At 37.5% G+C, this 18,819-nt stretch overlaps 1 protein-coding gene across 1 annotated transcript in view; it reads left to right on the plus strand.

Moving 5' to 3' along the window:
- abcc9 (ATP-binding cassette, sub-family C (CFTR/MRP), member 9) overlaps nucleotides 1-15,240 on the plus strand; it is a 49,309-nt gene extending 34,069 nt beyond the window's left edge. Inside the window, exons 26-39 of the mRNA XM_054624249.1 lie at nucleotides 324-478; nucleotides 1,511-1,580; nucleotides 1,681-1,838; nucleotides 2,102-2,194; nucleotides 4,019-4,121; nucleotides 4,338-4,448; nucleotides 4,709-4,829; nucleotides 5,939-6,069; nucleotides 6,354-6,432; nucleotides 9,665-9,773; nucleotides 11,361-11,464; nucleotides 11,570-11,703; nucleotides 12,533-12,595; nucleotides 14,603-15,240. Coding sequence (XP_054480224.1) covers nucleotides 324-478; nucleotides 1,511-1,580; nucleotides 1,681-1,838; nucleotides 2,102-2,194; nucleotides 4,019-4,121; nucleotides 4,338-4,448; nucleotides 4,709-4,829; nucleotides 5,939-6,069; nucleotides 6,354-6,432; nucleotides 9,665-9,773; nucleotides 11,361-11,464; nucleotides 11,570-11,703; nucleotides 12,533-12,595; nucleotides 14,603-14,740 — 1,569 coding nt within the window. The 3' untranslated portion in view covers nucleotides 14,741-15,240. The remainder of the gene's footprint in view (nucleotides 1-323; nucleotides 479-1,510; nucleotides 1,581-1,680; nucleotides 1,839-2,101; nucleotides 2,195-4,018; nucleotides 4,122-4,337; nucleotides 4,449-4,708; nucleotides 4,830-5,938; nucleotides 6,070-6,353; nucleotides 6,433-9,664; nucleotides 9,774-11,360; nucleotides 11,465-11,569; nucleotides 11,704-12,532; nucleotides 12,596-14,602) is intronic.
- Nucleotides 15,241-18,819: the final 3,579 nt, after the last annotated feature.

Raw genomic sequence — 18,819 nt, forward strand, 5'->3', positions numbered from 1 at the left:
TGGAGAATAAAGGTTTAAATATGAGTTTAAATGGAGTAAATTCTTTCAAACACATTCATATTTTCCCTTTATTTAGCAAATAATTGCATAATCTTCTGTCAGGATTTAGGAAGTATAAAGTAATAATTACATGTTTTTTAACAATAAGTGATATATCACTGCGCATCCCTGAGACATTTCTCTTGTTTTTACATGTTGTGTTTTTTGAATGTGTGTGTGTGTGTGTGTGTGTGTGTGTGTGTGTGTGTGTGTGTGTGTGTGTGTGTGTGTGTGTGTGTGTGTGTGTGTGTGTGTGTGTGTGTGTGTGTGTGTGTGACCCACAGAACGACTCCTACTACCTGCAGGTGTTTATCATCCTGTGTGCGGCCGGGATCACGTTGTGCCTCATCACCTCGCTCACTGTGGAGTTTCTGGGTCTTTCTGCAGCCACCAACCTGCACCACAACCTGCTCAACAAGATCATCCACGCTCCCATCAGGTGCACAAAACAAACACAACTAAAGCACATCCACATCCTCCCACATGTACGTTTTGGTAAAGAAGTGCTGTAGGGTCAAAGTGTTGACACAGGAAGCTTTTTAAAGGGGACCAGAAGAGTCCCGTCTCCAAGGAAACAGTCTAAGCGACTGCACTCGACCTGGTTTTTAGTGCTCGTCCGCAGAGTGTGTTTTTTTTCTGATGCTTTTTCTAAGTAAGCAAAGTGAACTAAGTACAGAAGCTTCATCTTAGTGATCTTTCTTTCTCTCTGTCTCGCCTCCTTTCTTTATGTGGCTGGAGGAAAGCAAATACATAAAATAAGGAAATAAGGAAATTAAAGGTGTAGAAAGAATTTTGACTAAAGTCTAAAGATGCATCGATTGATCTGACAGACGATCAGTTTCATATTCTTATTTTTTGGTGGTCACATTAACACACATATTCTGCTGCAACGTGATAGTTTTACGTAGGCAAACACGTGTCAATGAGTGAAAAATATATAAAGTTCACACTTTATCACAACTGCAAGTCCAAAAAAGGTCATAGAGGAACAAACTCAAAAACATCTGGATCTACTAACTTAATCAGACAGTTGTTATATTGTAATTCATCCCCATCATGCAGCGCTGAATAATAAAAGTGAACAGTTGTCATGCCAACAGCACAGAGCTAAACAGCCAACATTCACCAGTTTGCATGATGCGTTCAAGCTCTACTCTGTAAAAATGAGTATTGGGGGAAGGTAAATTATAACGCTGCCAATATGTGTTCAAATGTCATCTTGTTAAATGTAGTTTATGGCGAGAAATTTGAATAAATCCAGTTGTTTTAAGGAGATATTTATATATTTTAATATAGAATAGATATTAGAGATGAATTATGACCTTTTTAACTTCCTAACACATCATCATCAAATCTTCTAGGTCTAGTAGCCAAGGTTTATATGACCTTTTTATAAATGTCAGAGCTAAAAAAAACATCTAAAATGTGTAATCAGTGTGTTTTTTGATGCATTCGCTGCCTCTCTCCTCAGGTTCTTTGACATCACTCCTCTGGGGCAAATCCTCAACAGATTCTCAGCTGACACCAACATCATCGATCAGGTAAGGAGACGATTTCAAGGATGTTGCACAGAAAAGATAAAACTTATCTAAAAGAAGAAGAAGCCAAACATGAATCAAATCTTTCTCTTTTTTCTCTCAGCACATTCCTCCAACACTGGAGTCCCTGACGAGGTCCACGCTGCTCTGTTTGTCGGCCATCGGGGTCATCTCCATCATCACTCCGATTTTCATCATCGCCTTGGTTCCTCTGGCGGTGGCCTTCTACTTCATCCAGAAGTACTTCCGGGTGGCTTCAAAGTGAGTCCAGAGAGTATTTGTTGTATTTAAACAAACCTGAGGATATCGACTTTCGGATTCATGGTCACATTAAATCAGTTAAAACTAATCAACTCAAAATAATTAACCTTATTTGTAGGTTTTCTTAACGTCCCTTTCAAACAGAAAACGACACTGACTTGATAGTATTATAAGTGTATGTTCACATGCATACATACATAAGTACGTATACACCGAAAGCTCCTATAAATATTGAGAATACTTTCTCTCTCTCTCTCTCTCAGGGACCTTCAGGATTTGGACGACTCCACACAGCTTCCTCTGCTCTGCCACTTCTCTGAGACCGCTGAAGGTCTCACCACAATAAGAGCATTCAGGTACAACACACACACACATTACATTACATTACATTACAGTCATTTAGCAGACGCTTTTATCCAAAGCGACTTACAGGAAGTGTATTCAACATAGGTATTCAAGAGAACTACTAGTCACCAGAAGTCATAAGTGCATCTCCTTTCTTAAACAAGCATCCTAAAGCATAAGCCAGAGCAAAAGTATAGTGCAGAGGCAAATTACTACGAAAACAATAAGTGCAACAGACTAATACGAATATAATAAGTGCTACAAACTACTACGAATAGGATAAGTGCAGTAAACGAATACGAATTCAATAAGTGCAGCGAACTGATACAAATACAGTAAGTGCAACAACTAGTACGAATGCAATAAGTGCTACGAGGAAGGCTCAGGGTAGTACTTCTTGAAGAGGTGAGTTTTCAGCCTGCGCCTAAAGATGGGCAGCGACTCTGCTGTCCTGACGTCAGTGGGGAGTTCACACACAAACACACACACACACACTTAACTTACATCCCAAAACACACTTACTAAGCTCTGTCTCTTCCTGTCGACATTTTAAAAGTCTTCTTTCTTCCTGACTGTTAAAGTCCATATAAAAGTCCATAAAAAAGTACAATATCCTGATTAATACTACATTACGTGGATATATGTTAGTGATAGTAGCTGCAGTATAGATAGCATTATAATGATGTAAGCAGTACTTCTGTCAGTAGCAGTAATATTAGTGTTAGTACCCATGAAGCCTGTGTTGTACTTTTACTCATGTTGGTGGAATCAGCAGCATCAGTATCTCTTTGTATTTCTGTCTCCACTCTCGTTCCCATCGTCGCCGTAATCCAACATTAAACAGCTCTCACGCTGTTTTTCTCCTCTCCTCCCCGAGGACTTCCTCACACACAAATATACAAACACTGAGAGGCTCACACACACACACACACACACACACACACACACACACACACACACACACACACACACACACACACACACACACACACACACACACACACACACACACACACACACAGAAACAGTGAATCTCGTGTTTTGGACAGATTCTTGGCAATCACGTGATAGTTCCCGATTTCTACTGGTCTCCCTCCAAACCGAGTGGTTTAGATGGCAGTGATTTGAAGAACGCAGAAGTTAATAAAACCTTAATATCCAATAGACCATTTCTTTTTTCCTGTCTGCACTTTTGTCCACTATTATGTTATTGTATTATTATTCATTTGTGAGTTTTTGGTCTTTTAATGTTGTGTTTTGAGCCCCGTTGACCTCCATAGAGGACGCTGTCAGTAAAACGGGCAAATATAATTTTGAATTTGAAGGAATAGTAGGAAGTTTTTAATGTTTTTCTTTTTTTACTTTAAAAAGAAAATAGAATAGTTCCTGACAAGACCTGAAAAAAGGCACATAATAAAAATAATAAAACATTTTTTTAGCAAGTAGTAAATACATATCTAATTATATATATACATACATACAAACATGTACCCAAAAAATAATATAAAAAAGGGATAGAAAAGTAAAAACATAAATATTATATACATGTATGTTTTTTTTTGCCATTTCTTTTATTTCTTTTTTACATTTTTAGCAAAATAGAATAGTTCCTGACATAAGACAAACAAACAAGGCACATGATAAAAATAATAGCAATAATAATAGTAATAAAAAATGTAGCAAGTAGTGAATACATATCTAAATATATGTAAACCTACACATACATGCATATATACATACATACACTAATGTACACAAAAAATATTAATAAATAGGGAGAAAAAATAAAGATAAATAAATATAATATACATGTATGCTTTAATGTTTGTTTTTAGACACGAGGCTCGTTTTAAACAGCGAATGCTGGAGCTCACAGACACCAACAACACGGCCTACCTGTTTCTGTCGGCTGCCAACCGCTGGCTGGAGGTCCGAACGGTGAGAAACTGTTTCATATATTCTCTCACATGGCAGGTTGATTATATTCTCACAGATACTGAAGAAGCACATCATTGTAAACAGTAAGTCACTACATATTTTAAGTTTTACTGGACAAATACAAGGAGGATATATGATTAAATGTCAATTTAGGTTTTGAATGGTTACGTTTCTATAAATAAGCATTTCTTCTTCTTGTCTCCTTTTTCCGTGCAGGATTACCTCGGAGCAGTGATAGTGCTGGCAGCAGCAGGAGCCTCCATATGGACTTCACACATCGGTCTTCATTCTGGTAACGTGGGCCTCGCACTCACGTACGCCCTCACGGTGAGTTCTCTGCTCTGATGTTCTGTCCTCCGGTTCTGCAGAGTGAAGCCGCTGCTTCATGTCTTAAAGCTGCATTTTCTCTCCTGTCCATCAGGGGGCGACTCCTCTGGTTGTATAGAAGTCTATGAGAAAATGACTCTACTTCTCTCTTGATTTATTCCCTCAGTAAACATTGTAAACATGAGTTTATGGTCTCAATCTCTAGTTTCAAGTCTTCTTCAATACAGCATGATCCAGTCTCTTTGCGTGTCACTCTGCAGGTCACCAACTACCTGAACTGGGTTGTGAGGAACCTGGCAGACCTGGAAGTCCAGATGGCGGCCGTGAAGAAGGTCAACAGCTTCCTGGGCACCGAGTCGGAGAACTACGAGGGATCTATGGGTAACTGAGTTTACACACACAAGATCTCAAAAATACTTTTTTTCCAACTACAAACAGAAAAAAGTTGTGTTGAAGATTTCTGATTTATGGATTTGAACCAAATGACCTGATCTCATCATAAACCACTTGTGGAGTACAGTGTGTGTGTGTGTGTGTGTGTGCGCGTGTGGTTTTATCTTTTGCTTAAGAGCCCAGAAGCTGTATTTTGGGTTTATGGGATGTGCTGTTGCTATGGTGAAATGGCTGCTGGAATCTTTTCCTGGCAGGACTCAGATAACAGAACATGGAGACTTTTCATTGTTTAACTTTTATTCATTTATTGAGATAACTGATAACTAACGGAGCCAAATCAAATCCAACCAAACCAAACCTTTTAAAAACAATCTTGAACAAAAAAGGAAATCTCTTATCGAGACGCGAGGCTATTTTGGGAAACATAACTAAAACAATTCCTGAGTTTGAAGGATGGCTGGAAAAAAAATAAAGAAATTCAAAAGAAACATAGAAAGTAAGAGAAGCGTAGTGCTTTATTTTTTATCAACTCTATGTCTTACAGTAAATGATCCCAAATCCCTAAAAAAATGCATAACACTCATGGAGATATGGATAAAAAATAGGGAGGGAGAAACCAAAATAATCCCTTCTGCAGAACTATGAATCCTCATTTTGTCAGATTAGAAATATGACTAATGTGGCATGTAAGCACCGCTGTTTCTACATATTACCTACTATGGTTTTGGAGGGAGTTTTTTATAAATGTGTACTGTAAATACTGTAAATAATCATGACAAACATATGTAAAAGAATACTATAAAAATAGATATCATGCTCTAATTTATTTGATTAGTTTAGCTTCTAAGTTGTGCAGCCCTGTGCAAAAGTGTGGAGGCTCTAAAGGTTTCAATAATAAAACTTTAACTGTACGGTTGTGATGTCTGTGTGGAATCTCAGCAGCACTGTTATGACTTCATCCATACGGTCCATACGCTCTGTTTACACCAGACAGGACTGTAACATAGACATAGTGCTCTGTCTTTTCTTTCTCTGCTCTACTTTGTCTCTCAGAAATAAACCCTGGTGTGTTTTTTTCTTTCTTTCTCCCTCTGCAGACGCCTCTCAGGTGCCCGAGAACTGGCCCCAAGAGGGCGAGATCAAGATCCAGGACCTGTGTGTGCGCTACGACCCCATGCTCAAACCGGTGCTCAAACACGTCAACATGTACATCGAGCCCGGCCAGAAGGTAATTAACATAAAGCCGTGAACGTTAGAGAGAAACGCTGCGTTCAATATCCTTCAAATCTAACAAGTACAGTCCAGAAACGAACGGCTAATAAGAAAACTGAAATTTTGAGTTTTTTCTTTGAAGTCGCAGCCGTGCGTCTGCGTTTAACTGTGACACTTTGGTGAAATAAATGGATTCCACACTCGGCGTGTATTATCACACAGGTGTCCGATGTCTCACGGCGGCGTCACACTGAAGCTTATTGCCCGAGTGTGTTTCTCTCCTCTTCTTGCCCGTCATAGGTGGGAATCTGCGGTCGCACTGGCAGCGGAAAGTCCTCGCTGTCGTTGGCCTTTTTCAACATGGTGGACATTTTTGAAGGTGGGTCTGTCTCCCGTCAAACAGAGAGAGAGAAGTTTCTTTCCACTTCTTTCAGCTCTTTCTTTGTCTCGCTGTCTTTCACTGGTCGAGTGTGTTTACGTGTCATCAAAGGGAGTGATTCTTAAGATAATGTTTGGGACCTCTGCTGAATGGATTTCCCTCAGAGTAGTTCCACTTTACCCAAAAAATACAACTCTTTTGGTCTCTGGTTTTGTCTTTGAATTGTCATGTTCCTTCTCGAGCACTTCTTATAAGATAAGGAAGACACTCAAGATATAAATCGCTGTTAGAAAGGAGGACACTTATATGTTCTTAAACTGTTTTAGAGACGGTCACATGATCCTCCTGAAAGTTTGATTAAAAAACTACAGCAATTCTAATTTAAAACTATATATTCGTGAATTGTTTTTTTATAGATAGATACCTTTCCCAGACGTTTTTCTCAGAGCCTACTGCTACTGACACATTTGGCATCTTTTTCAGACCATTAGAATAAAAGCAAGAAATATATATTAAAACATATTATATTGTAATTTATTCCAAATGCTGCAACCGACTCAACCGCTAAGCTTTATGCAAATGAATGCATGCTGAGGTCACCGATATGCAAATGAGCTTATGACTTTTAAGGCTGGTGCTTTCTACTTTCTTTGGAAAGGATTTGTCAACACTTCGCAGGACGCGGTGCGTTTTGTTTTCCACAGTTACTCCGGTTGCTTTCATCATTTTCTCTACTGGGGAAAGTAACTTCCCTTGATACTCTTTAAACTTGGGAAAGCTACTGGAAAAAACAATATCTCTATCCTCTTCCTGTTTTGGTTAACGCATTTTCTATCTTCCGTAAATGGAGTCTTCATTTTCCTGGGAGATCACACTCAAAGACAGACAGAACTGCAGAGTGAAAGCGAGGTTGATAAGGAACCAATCTAAACACTGATGGTAACATTATTCTATAAACATTACATTGTGCAATCAACATTTACCTCATATGATGAATTAAAGCAACAATCTTTATTAATTCAGATTTCATTCTTTAGTGGGAACCAGTGGGTTTGAAGCTGAGAGCCACAGTGTCATAAAGATCGGTCTTTTCATGGGATTTGTTGAAAATAATGGAATAAATCAGCCTTATTTTGAAAGGATCAGGAGCCAAAAAGGTTGTGAACCACTGCTTTAAAAACACCAGAGCAGGTCGTACTAAACGTAGACAATCAAACATTACATTTAAACAAACATGTGCACTACTGGAGGTCAATTAGTCGACTTGATTCCCTTCATGCGTCCTCTTTTAACGTCCAACCATCCATTTAAAGTAAAGTAGTGATTGTTTATATTGAAAACGATGTTTTTTTAAACGTCCCTCTTTGCATTTCAGCTCTTTTTAAACACTCGTCCAGGTCTCTCTAAGTGAGAATCTGTGAGTTCTTCGTGTGCGTTGCTCCACTGAAGAGAGGACCTGAAGTAGACTCTTCTATCAGAGGATTAAAATAAAGGTCATAACAAATGACGTGGCTGGTTTTCTAGCATTCAGCCTCCAGGACCTGGGTCTTATTTCTTCAAGACGGCTGTCATGAAGTCTTAAAACTGTCTTTTTTTTTATTTATTGGATTTAGAAAGTGAATCGTAATTGTATCACTCTGTTTTCACTCTGGGTGAAGATGACTTCGCCTAGAACAGATTATTCGGACGGAGATGAGATTACAGTCACTTTTTCCATACACACACACACACACACACACACACACACACACACACACAGCTGGGCAGACATTTCGTTAAACAGTAAATTAAGACGTGTGTGTGTGTGTGTGTGTGTGTGTGTGTCAGCAGCATTTCCTTATAAAGCAGTGAAGTGAAAGCAGAGCGGCGTCCTGGTGATCGCTCTCCTCACTGAACTGAACATTCTGGATTTCATTGCCCCAAAAATACAACATTGTATTTGACAGAACAGAAATGTTTATTCAAGACGTTGAAGTGTCCATAAGTAAAGGAGTTTAAAGTTTTAAGAACTAATTTAAGTGGATTATTTCAGTTTAAAAATGGCAAATAAAGGAGCAGTAAGTGTTCAAACATAAAGGACAAAATGCCTTTAATGTTGTGTTTGTTTGTTTTTTGTTGATCAGCAACAGGTGATGACATATATGTCACACATATTTCAGCTGTGAAGGCAGTTAATCGTAATTCTAAAGGCCAAAAGTACTAAAGCCAGAGCAGTGTTAGTGAAGTATTTAGCCTGGTGATGCATCACATCTGCACGGGGCTTTTGTTTTGGCTGCTGCCTTTAATAGCTACACTCCTCTGGGGATAAAGCGTTTTAGTTTTATGATAGTTTGTTATTTAAATTACAGACAACTGTAGCTCAAAGAGAAAGGAGCGTCGTAGGTGTCAAGTATAGTAGAGCTTAAACAATTACATCTATCCAAAAAACTCCAAAAATGTGAATATCTATTCCTAAACAAACTAAATATTCTTGAGTTTTGGACCGTTGGTTGGAACAAACAAGTGAATAATCTCTGATATAGACGTCACATGTTACAGACTTAAGCTGTGTCCAGACAGAAAGACGCTTTACAGTATGAGTCTACTCCATAAAAACACAGATTTAGTTCAATTTTCTTTTGCTCAAGTTGAAACATTTTCAACTTTTGCCAACATGTCGGGAGATTTTGTGTGTCATCGTTTCTTTTAATTGACTTTGTATGCAATTTCTTGGCCTCACGTTCTATTTGAACACACAGTTTAATAAACGAATCAATTAAATACTTGAGAGATACGTCAGTTACAGCAGTATTTCTAAGGTGTTTCTGTTGTTAAAGAAGGGCCTTTGAGCAAGTGCAAACTTGCTACTATATGAATCCCTCAGCTTGCTTCTTGTTTTTGCTTTATTTTTTGTTATTTTACCTTTATTTTAGCCGGAATATTTCCCATTAAGATTCAAAACGTCTTTTTACAAGAGAGTCCGGGCCAAGACGGAAGCATTATGTAATGTTCCCTTATTAATAAAAATGTAAAAGTGATCCATTTTACGATTGTATAAGGAAGACAAACCAACTTTCTCATACAAACTGCAATGATGTGTGCAGAAAACCCAAATCAGAAACAAATCCCAAATTACTGTTACGTCTGGATGCAACTTTATGGGTCATAGAGAAAGAATAATCCTTAACATTGTACTGTTTCTGTGTATTGTGTCTTGGACTAGAGATGTGAGCATATGTCTGCTTGTTTGCAGGGAAGATCGTGATTGATGGGATCGACATCTGTAAGCTTCCTCTGCAGACGCTCAGATCCAGACTCTCCATCATCCTCCAGGATCCCGTGTTATTCAGCGGATCGATAAGGTAAACAAACACACTTCTCTGTATCTGTTTTAACAACCCCAACATTTGTGAAGTATCATCAGGTGAAGATATGGTTGTTCTGAATGTCTCGGGCCTTCTGCAGGTCTTTACCTTTTTTACAACCAAACTCTTCTTCACTTCTTTTGGAATCAACGAGTCATGAGCCGTTCCTCAAAGCTGCAAGCAAACCAAGCAATCGTCAAAAAGTCAAAAAGCTAGTGCAACAATGGCTACAGAGGAAATGTGCAGAACTTTGGCTGTTAAATCTTTTGAAAATGCAAAATGCTAAAACCCTACTTCATGAGAAAGTATCTAAAGTTTTTTGTTTGTATTTTGAAAATCTCATTAGTCATATTAAGAAAACCCAAACTGCAGCAACAAGTGACTAACTAACAAACAGGAAAACAAACTGTTCTGTCCTGAGAGACTTTTTGTCACATGACGTCGACACAAAGTCCCAGCTGTGGGGTTAGCAGTTGAAACCACAGTGGGAATTCTGGTTTGGACCTAATCTGACTTTTGTCACAGACGTCACGGACGGCGGAGGTCGTTTCTCCGTCTCCTTCTTCTTCTTTTTCCCCTCTTCTTGTCACACACACTCACAACCTCCGTGTGTTTGTATTACTGGACAATACAAGTGACTCTCTGTTTGTTATAAAAGACAAAGAGCATGTGCTATTTGTTTGGACAGATATGTCGCTCTACAAAATTGTGTGTGTGAGAGAGACGTGTGTGTGTGTGTGTGTGTGTGTGTGTGTGTGTGTGTGTGTGTGTGTCTTGGCGTTTCCACCGGCTCTTGTTTATGTGAACGTAAGCCCGGGGTGAATGGTCGACAGTAACTGTTTCACACTGTTATCTTAGATGTTTCTTTTATGTTCCGATACTCACTCTCACTCTGACACACAGAATTATGAGAAATAAACAAGGAATTAAATGAAGTGTTAGCCTTCTAATCTGTTTTTGTATGATATGAACACATATAAATAAAACTATTCTTTCCTTTTTTCATTCTTTATCCTAATATTTCATCTGTTTTTGCTATATTTTCTAAATTTTCTCCCAATTTAGAGTGTAATATAGGTAAATTGTATCATTTAATGTCTTATCTAAGGAGAACTAAAGGTTAATAAACAGCTTAATCTTAAATTCACTCACCTCCAATTCTCTTTGCAGGTAATTCAGTCCTATACACCTCTGTTTTCACCAAACTCTGTACTTTTTTTTACCTCTTTTTGGCCGTTTTAGTACAAAATTCAATGCGTATAAACAGCTCCTGGCTAAATCAATCTGTGGAAGTTGTTGGAAACAATTCGTATTTATGGTTTGTTCAGTCTTTGTAAGTTTCTTCAGCTTTGTGCCAAGCTTTAGCGCGCTCACCTGGTGGTGCATTAAATCAATGACGAATAGATTAACGGCAGATGCGAGCTCTGTTACTCTGCCTCTGTCAGTGTACAATAACTCTCACCCTAACTAAACATAACTCTCACATGCTACATCATTAACTTGTGTTGTGTTGCATAGATCAACATGCACCTTCTGTCGTTACAAACACATGAACTCAGTTTGAATAGTGTCTCTTTGTTGCAGGTTTAACCTCGATCCAGAGCGGACGTGCACCGATGATCGACTCTGGGAGGCGCTGGAGATCGCTCAGCTGAAGAACATGGTGAAAGCGCTGCCTGGAGGACTAGGTACTCAAATATATCTCAAGATAGAATCAGATTTAATGCACCAGAAGTCCGTTTATAGGTCTTGGAGGATACATTTATTAGCATATATATGCTTAATGCTTTCAGACGCTGTCGTGACCGAAGGTGGAGAGAACTTCAGCGTCGGTCAGAGGCAGCTCTTCTGTCTGGCTCGAGCTTTCGTCAGAAAGAGCAGCATCCTCATCATGGACGAGGCTACAGCCTCTATAGACATGGCCACGGTGGGTGATTTTGCTGTGTGATAACAGAAAATGTGCATTTCTAAAGTCATGTGACACCGTAGATCACTTACAGATGCTACTTCCTTAATAGATCCATGCTGGTTGGGGTTTGTGTACTCTCATCCAGTTTACAAATACATTTTTTTAAAGTTATGTTAAGTACATTAACTCAAGTAATTTTTTTAATATTTCCTAATTTATACTTTTATTCCACTATATCTATCAGACAGCTTTAGTTACTTGTTAAATGCTACTTACATATGAATGCATAAGAAATATTAATTGAATAATACAATATATAATAGAAACACTAATAGGGGTCAATTAGAGCAAAAGGTCTTTTAGCCTCCTAAAAAAATCTATATAATTTAAAGTGTACACTATATTTAGTATATATTCAGTGCTTGAATATATACTAAATATTCAGTGCGTCAGACGTCACTTTCCAACAGGGAACTAAAGCCGTTATCAATACTCTCGTCACAGCCACCGGACTCCATTGACAAATCCAATAATTATACCTACCGTTGCCTCGATCAGTTAGTTTGTTTGTGTTATTGTGTGACTTTGGTGAGTCTGAAAACACAAAGTATCTGAACATTTATTCCACAACTGGTTCTAGAATCAAATAAAATAAAAGTTAAAATGTCAACTAGAAAGTTTATTATTTTTGAAGAACACATCAGAAAATCCACTTATCACCAGAAAAAGGTATTGATAGAAACAGAAAACAACAAACATTTAAATGTCCACTCTTTCTTTCCTTAACCGCCTAATAATTCTTGCCTTTTAAAATAATAAATCTTAATATCTCTTTTCTTCCTTGCAGGAGAACATCCTACAAAAAGTTGTGATGACAGCGTTTGCAGACAGAACGGTCGTTACAATCGCAGTAAGTCTGTCGTTCTGTGGATTTTGTTGTTGAAAGTCAAACACACGGTTTATTTGAACCAGAATATCAACGACCTCCAGTCTCACATCTGTCTGTTTGTTCACTGCTGATGGATGCAGATATGTTGCTTGTTTTTCTTTGAGCTTCATGTGCATCCATTGCATTATATTTTACTTTTCCTGCACCTTTTTCCCTTTTCACACCTTATATATTACATACTCCAAATGCATTTAGTGTCATAAATGTGAAGTCAGTACTCTTTGTCATTTCTTTCACTTATCTGCTTTCCTTTTCTGACTAATTGTCTCTCTATGTGATACTCTTTCTACCACCAATCCTCCTCTCCTTTTCTTTCTTTACTTCCCATTTTCTCTCTTTTTTATTTTCCGTGCACATCCTTTTCATTTCATTCTTCATTCCTTCCTTATCATCCACCCTTTTCTTTTCTGTCCTTCTACATTTTCTCTCCTCCCTCCCTCTATCCTCCCTCTCCATTATGTTTCCATCTTTTCTTCCCCCCTGTCCTCATCTTTGACCCTTCGTCCTGTCGCCAGCATCGCGTAGCCTCTATCTTGGACGCCGAGCAGGTGTTGGTCTTCTCCTCGGGGATCTTGGTGGAAAGTGACTCGGGTCCCAACCTGCTAGCACAGGAGGAGAGCCTCTTCAGTGTGCTAGTGAGGACTCACAAGTAGACCCAGATCAGCACAGACCACTTTGGCTCTGCCTTTGGCTTTTTCCTCTTCCTTCTATTTCTTCCCTTCCTGTTTCTGTTTTTCCCCACTCTTCCTGGCTGAGTCAGAGCTGGAGTCTGGGTCTGCTGAAGCCTTACTGCCACTGACAGCCTGGTTGGTATCAAGTAAAAACTACTGCATGCTCTTTTCTACATATTGCATGTACTTGCAGTGCAATTTGATTACACCCTGCAGTGTTGTGACATAATTTACAGTGTTATTCAGATTTGAAACAGCCTTCAATGCTTCAAGTTTTCAATAACAGCATGTAAAATTACAACAATTACAACTTCTTTTAGCTTTACTTTGAGGAATACTTGGAAGTTCAGACCTGACAACCAAGATTATAGTCCCAGTTGGTCAGTTACACATGTGAAAAAAAACAACTACCTAAGTTGCTTTGGAAATAGTGTGCATTAATGGGACATACAAACACGTGAACATTACGGATTTACCATATATACTTACATTAAATGTTCTATTTTACATACAAGCTGTCTGCCACTTCCCATATTATCTATGCACTTTACAGTTAACCGTTTGTTGTTTTTGATATTGTGTTTATTTTGGATTTGCACTCTTTCCCTCGTACTGCAACTGCTGCACAATTTCCCTCTGGATGAATAAAGTTCTATCTTATTTATGGTTTAATATCTAACATTACTCCATTCAACAGTCAGTGTCTTAACCTATGACATCCTTTTTTGTCAAGTTTCAGTTGACTAGAGTCTCGGCATTCATTTTGAATAACTTTAAATTACTCCGAGACTGTGCTCGTTGTGTGCTGCAGCTGTAGTCCTGATATTAAACTAATGCATTGAAGAAAAAAAACAGTCCATAATACATACTTAGTCATAGTTTTCTTTAGCGAAAATGAACACTGGTCCCATCAAAATAAAGCTTAGCCTGAAATCACAAGTATCATGAAACAGAAAGGGCAACCTCATCTGCAAAGAAACGGAGATCCCTTCCTAATATCTCTGATATGGACAGAGTCTTGAACTGCAATTATTCTATTTCAGTATTTATTTTATGTAGCAAATTAAGGAGGCAGTGTCAGTACACACTAGCTGTATGATACTACTTTATAATAACTAGAGGGCACTGTCAGGGAAGTCATTAAGATGTTTTTGATTTGTTGTTGAGGTTTTTTTGTAACTGTAAGAAAAAGCCATAAATGAAGACTAAATACCATCAATTATATGGCCATATTGTTTGGTTTTATTGACTACCTCTTTTCCTGACCCTAACAGTCACTTTTGCTTTGTGTTCCCAGCACCGCGTCCACACCATCCTAACAGCCGACCTGGTCATCGTGATGAAGCGAGGGAACATTTTGGAGTACGACAAACCCGAGACTCTTTTGGAGCAGGAGGACGGGATGTTTGCTTCGTTCGTCAGGGCCGACATGTAAAACACACAAGTCAGTCAGCAATGGCCGACAACTGACGGACGGATCAGTTGGTTGATCTACTTCTTTCTTTTGTTCCATGTAGAGTTGTTTTCTTAAGGAGGCGGACAGACCTCTGTGACACTACAACACTCTAGTGAAGCCAATAATGTGTGTCTTGAATTCAATGGATGAACAGATCCAGAAACAGTATCAATCACCAGTTGATATATTTGAAAAGTTTTACTTGAATCATTCAGTCAGTCAGCCAATTAAATACTGCCTTTTTGTTTTTAAGAAATGACATGTAGAAACACCAAATATGATTTTAATTACAAACCAGTTACCAAGTTCATCAATAAATGTATCCAATTTTCATATTGGAAGGTAGCAAACACACATATCAAGATAATCAATGGATAAATTATTTATTACTGACCTTTTAAGCAAACAGTATTAAGAGTTAGTTAAAAATATTGTTTTTGTTTTTTTCTCACTAAATAGCTTATTTTTCATGGTAATGGCTGGATTTTGATTTACCAAAGATGATTTGGGCTAACTTTAGCAGCAAGATAGTAGATTTATATATATTTCATATGATCCAAGTCTGAGAATTTTAAAAGAATAAGGCCAGAATTATTCTGGGTTTTTTTTGTCAGAAAATCCCATAAAAAACAAACAAACAAACAAACAATATTGTATGTCCTTCTCTAAGACTAACTCTTAAAAAAAATGCTCACAACTGTAAAGTTTCATGTTTTAATTTCCTCAAACATTTGGCTGCTGCAAATTTTTCATCATGTTACTCAAAGAGGAGGAAATAGCGCATTTGTTGGGGACTATTTTCAGTGGCGGATTAATCCACATTTGGTGCTTTAGTGAGTACTTGTGGCAGCAGGATGATGTCTGTGGGATTAAGTCAAAATAAACTACAGTATGTGTGTTCATGGTTCAGAAAGATCAACAGTGAGGCTCACTCGTGTGTTTTAATGGTACTCTGTGGCTCAGTGGGAGAAGATATATCGGCTTTGATACACACAAAATACTTGGTTTGTGTTGTTATTTCATGGGATTTTTTGACAATAAGAAAACTAAAGAATATCTCCAGACTTCTGATTTAAGTTCAAAGATTCCCATTGATAAGCATTTGAAAATCAATCACAGGTCCCAAGTCTTCCTTGACCAGATGTGTTAAATGAGAAACGTACTCCAACACGATTTAGTTTTTATTTCAGGTGTTTTTCAAGGCAGTATTTCAAATGAATAGAGACACTCACTGTATCTGTTTTGGATAGTTTTAGATTGAGCAGAACTTTAAGGTACTTTGAGGATCATTCTGAACACTTCTAAAGTCTTTAATTATCTTGTTAAAAAATATTTGTTACATTTATTTTAAACGTATGCACAACACTTGTTAATCTTAAGCACTTGTATTATGCAATGATGAGGATTGGAGAAACTTGTATTTAAAATCATTTTTATTATAACTGAATGTTGGCTCTGGCCAGATGTTTCTGTGGCTCTGCATACATGAATGCATTGTGCCGTCTCTCACTGTAAAGGATTTTTATAATATTATCTAATATTTTAGACCCTGGTGTAGTATGTGCTACATTTTTAGAAGTATAACTGAAATAACTGACACTCAATAAGCAGCTTTTATAAACCCTTTGTTGCTAGAACTGCTCTGGCATATTTGTACCTCCCCAATGCTGCGTTCAAGTCACGTCATGTCAGAATTTTGAGAAGAACAAGATGATGTTGTTTAAGCTACAACTTTTGGATTGTATAAATATGTGACAAGTGACAAAGTGTGACAAAGAAAACATCAAAGGATTTACTTCTATTTGTGATGCCTGTTTTTAAATGAATTCTGCAACTGAATTCTGCAACCCCACAAAATGGAGTCATCAGACCTTAAAAATGTCCTCGTCCTTCTTGGAATTACAGAGGAGGCATCATGGGTTTGTGCGACCAGTCAGCAACCAACTTTGGTGTAAAGAAGACGGAAATATACCAGATTGGCATCAAAATTTGCTTTTTCACAAAGACAAAAAGCTTGATTTGAAGTTCTCAAAGATTCAAAACACTGTTGAGTACGACAGAGTGTTAGGGCCATCGTACGTACCAAATAAAAATAGAATAAATTACTGAGTAGACCCGAACCCTAGAGTAGAAAATGCCTCAGTTTAATGCAAGGAAACATGAATGTAAAATCAGTTAAATTTAGCAAAAGTTTGATATATTTGTGGTACACGTTAACCTTTATTCTGCTCTATCAGTTGTGTTTTTGTGCCTACACTAGTACAAACACTGTAGGGTGTCGCGGCTCAGACTGAAGCCGGTGAACCCGCTGTCTGTCTGCGGTCATGCTTTGCTGAACTTATTATCCTCGGGGACAATAGACGCCCAACGTGAGCTCCCATTAACTCCAGAGATGTTGAATGGTTACTGGGGACTGATAGTGATTTTTTTAAATAGTGAAGGGTTACTGTGAATCAAAGAGTTCTTCAAAGCTCAAAAGAAAAAACTGCATTTATCAATATTTCTTAGACGATATCCCCAGTGAATTAGCACCAGCTCGCAGTTTCTTTGAGTGAATTTTCTTTTTTCTCTCAAGTCCACAAATTCTGCTCGTGTCAATCCAGTCGAGTGATCCAAACTTTTCCAATAAGTGTTGTAAAGTCCAAAAGTCAACATTTATTAAAAAACATGGATTTAATCATTTCCGGAAATTACACCATGTTTTTATCTAACAAAATACATTTTGCTTCAATACATATTTGTTGGCGTTTAGCCTACACCTGTTTTATCAGGTCTAGCAGCAATCTAACAGCACCATAAATTACATTCATATAACTATAATAGGGTGATTACATCATAACGACAGTCATTCAGACTGAAAACCTCAACAGAAGCTTGGAATGTAAAAAAAAAAGACACATATACAAATTTCAACTTCCAACAACTTTCCCAATAAGTGTTGTAAAGTCCAAAAGTCAACATTTCTTGAAAAAAATGGATGTAATCATTTCCAGAATTCACATGTTCTTATCTAACGAAATATTCAATCCATATTTGTTGGCGTTTAACCTTTCAAAAGCAGCATTTTCACTGCAGTCAAAAAACAGTTTGCTCTCTCACACAAACAGAGGCCTGCAACTGTTTTTACAGGACTAGCAGCAATCTAACAGCACCATACATTTGCTTCATATAACCATAATAACCCAAAAAATTAAAATCCACTTTATTTTAGGACCTCAATAAAAGCTTTAAATGTAAAAAAAACACGATATCCAATACAACACCATAAAAATCCATTGACTTCTTTCAATTAATTAGACATTTTTTACTACAGTTGAACGTTCATTTTACTGTCGATTCAATTGGGAGGATTTTTCATGATAATTCGTCAAACTATGCAAAACAGTTAACAGCATGTTAACTTCCATAACTCATGTTGGATTCTAATCACTCTGATTAAAAGACAATATATTTTTTGACTATCCTCCCTTTATTTTCCAAAAGCAGCCATTGTGCTGCATTAAACAAACGTTGTGCTTCGGAACAAAACAAAATACGAAGAAAAAAAATGCAAATTATAATATAAAGTTATTAACATTATAAACTTTACAGTCCAGCCTGTTGATACGAGCGTTCTCTATACATTTTTTACTAGAATCACTTGTCCCGTCTCTGTGGGAGCGGCGCTATTGTCCCTTTTGTATTACTGTAATCAATTATACTCACTTTGCTTTTTAAATGAGAATTTAAAATGACTTTGTACTGTACAGACTAAATGCCAAAAATATTATTTTGCAAGAATTTCTGCATTTTTTTATTTAGTTTTTTTAAAGATATTGTACCTGCAGATGTTTCATCTCAAGAAGTAGCCTGGTGTTCTGTTTTATTTTTTTCCTCCACTACACAAACCTATTCTTTTACCTATTTTTTTCACTTGTACATCAGTTTCTAGAGTGTTTATTTGACAACAAGTACTTTTTTATAATACTTTATTATATGTGTGTGTCTGGACTTGAACCTGCTTTGCAACCCGAAACATAGTTTTTCTTTAAAACGATGTTTGGACTCAGAGATTTAAC

Source organism: Anoplopoma fimbria, chromosome 23 (assembly GCF_027596085.1).
Source record: "Anoplopoma fimbria isolate UVic2021 breed Golden Eagle Sablefish chromosome 23, Afim_UVic_2022, whole genome shotgun sequence".
NCBI classification, from domain to species: domain Eukaryota; kingdom Metazoa; phylum Chordata; class Actinopteri; order Perciformes; family Anoplopomatidae; genus Anoplopoma; species Anoplopoma fimbria.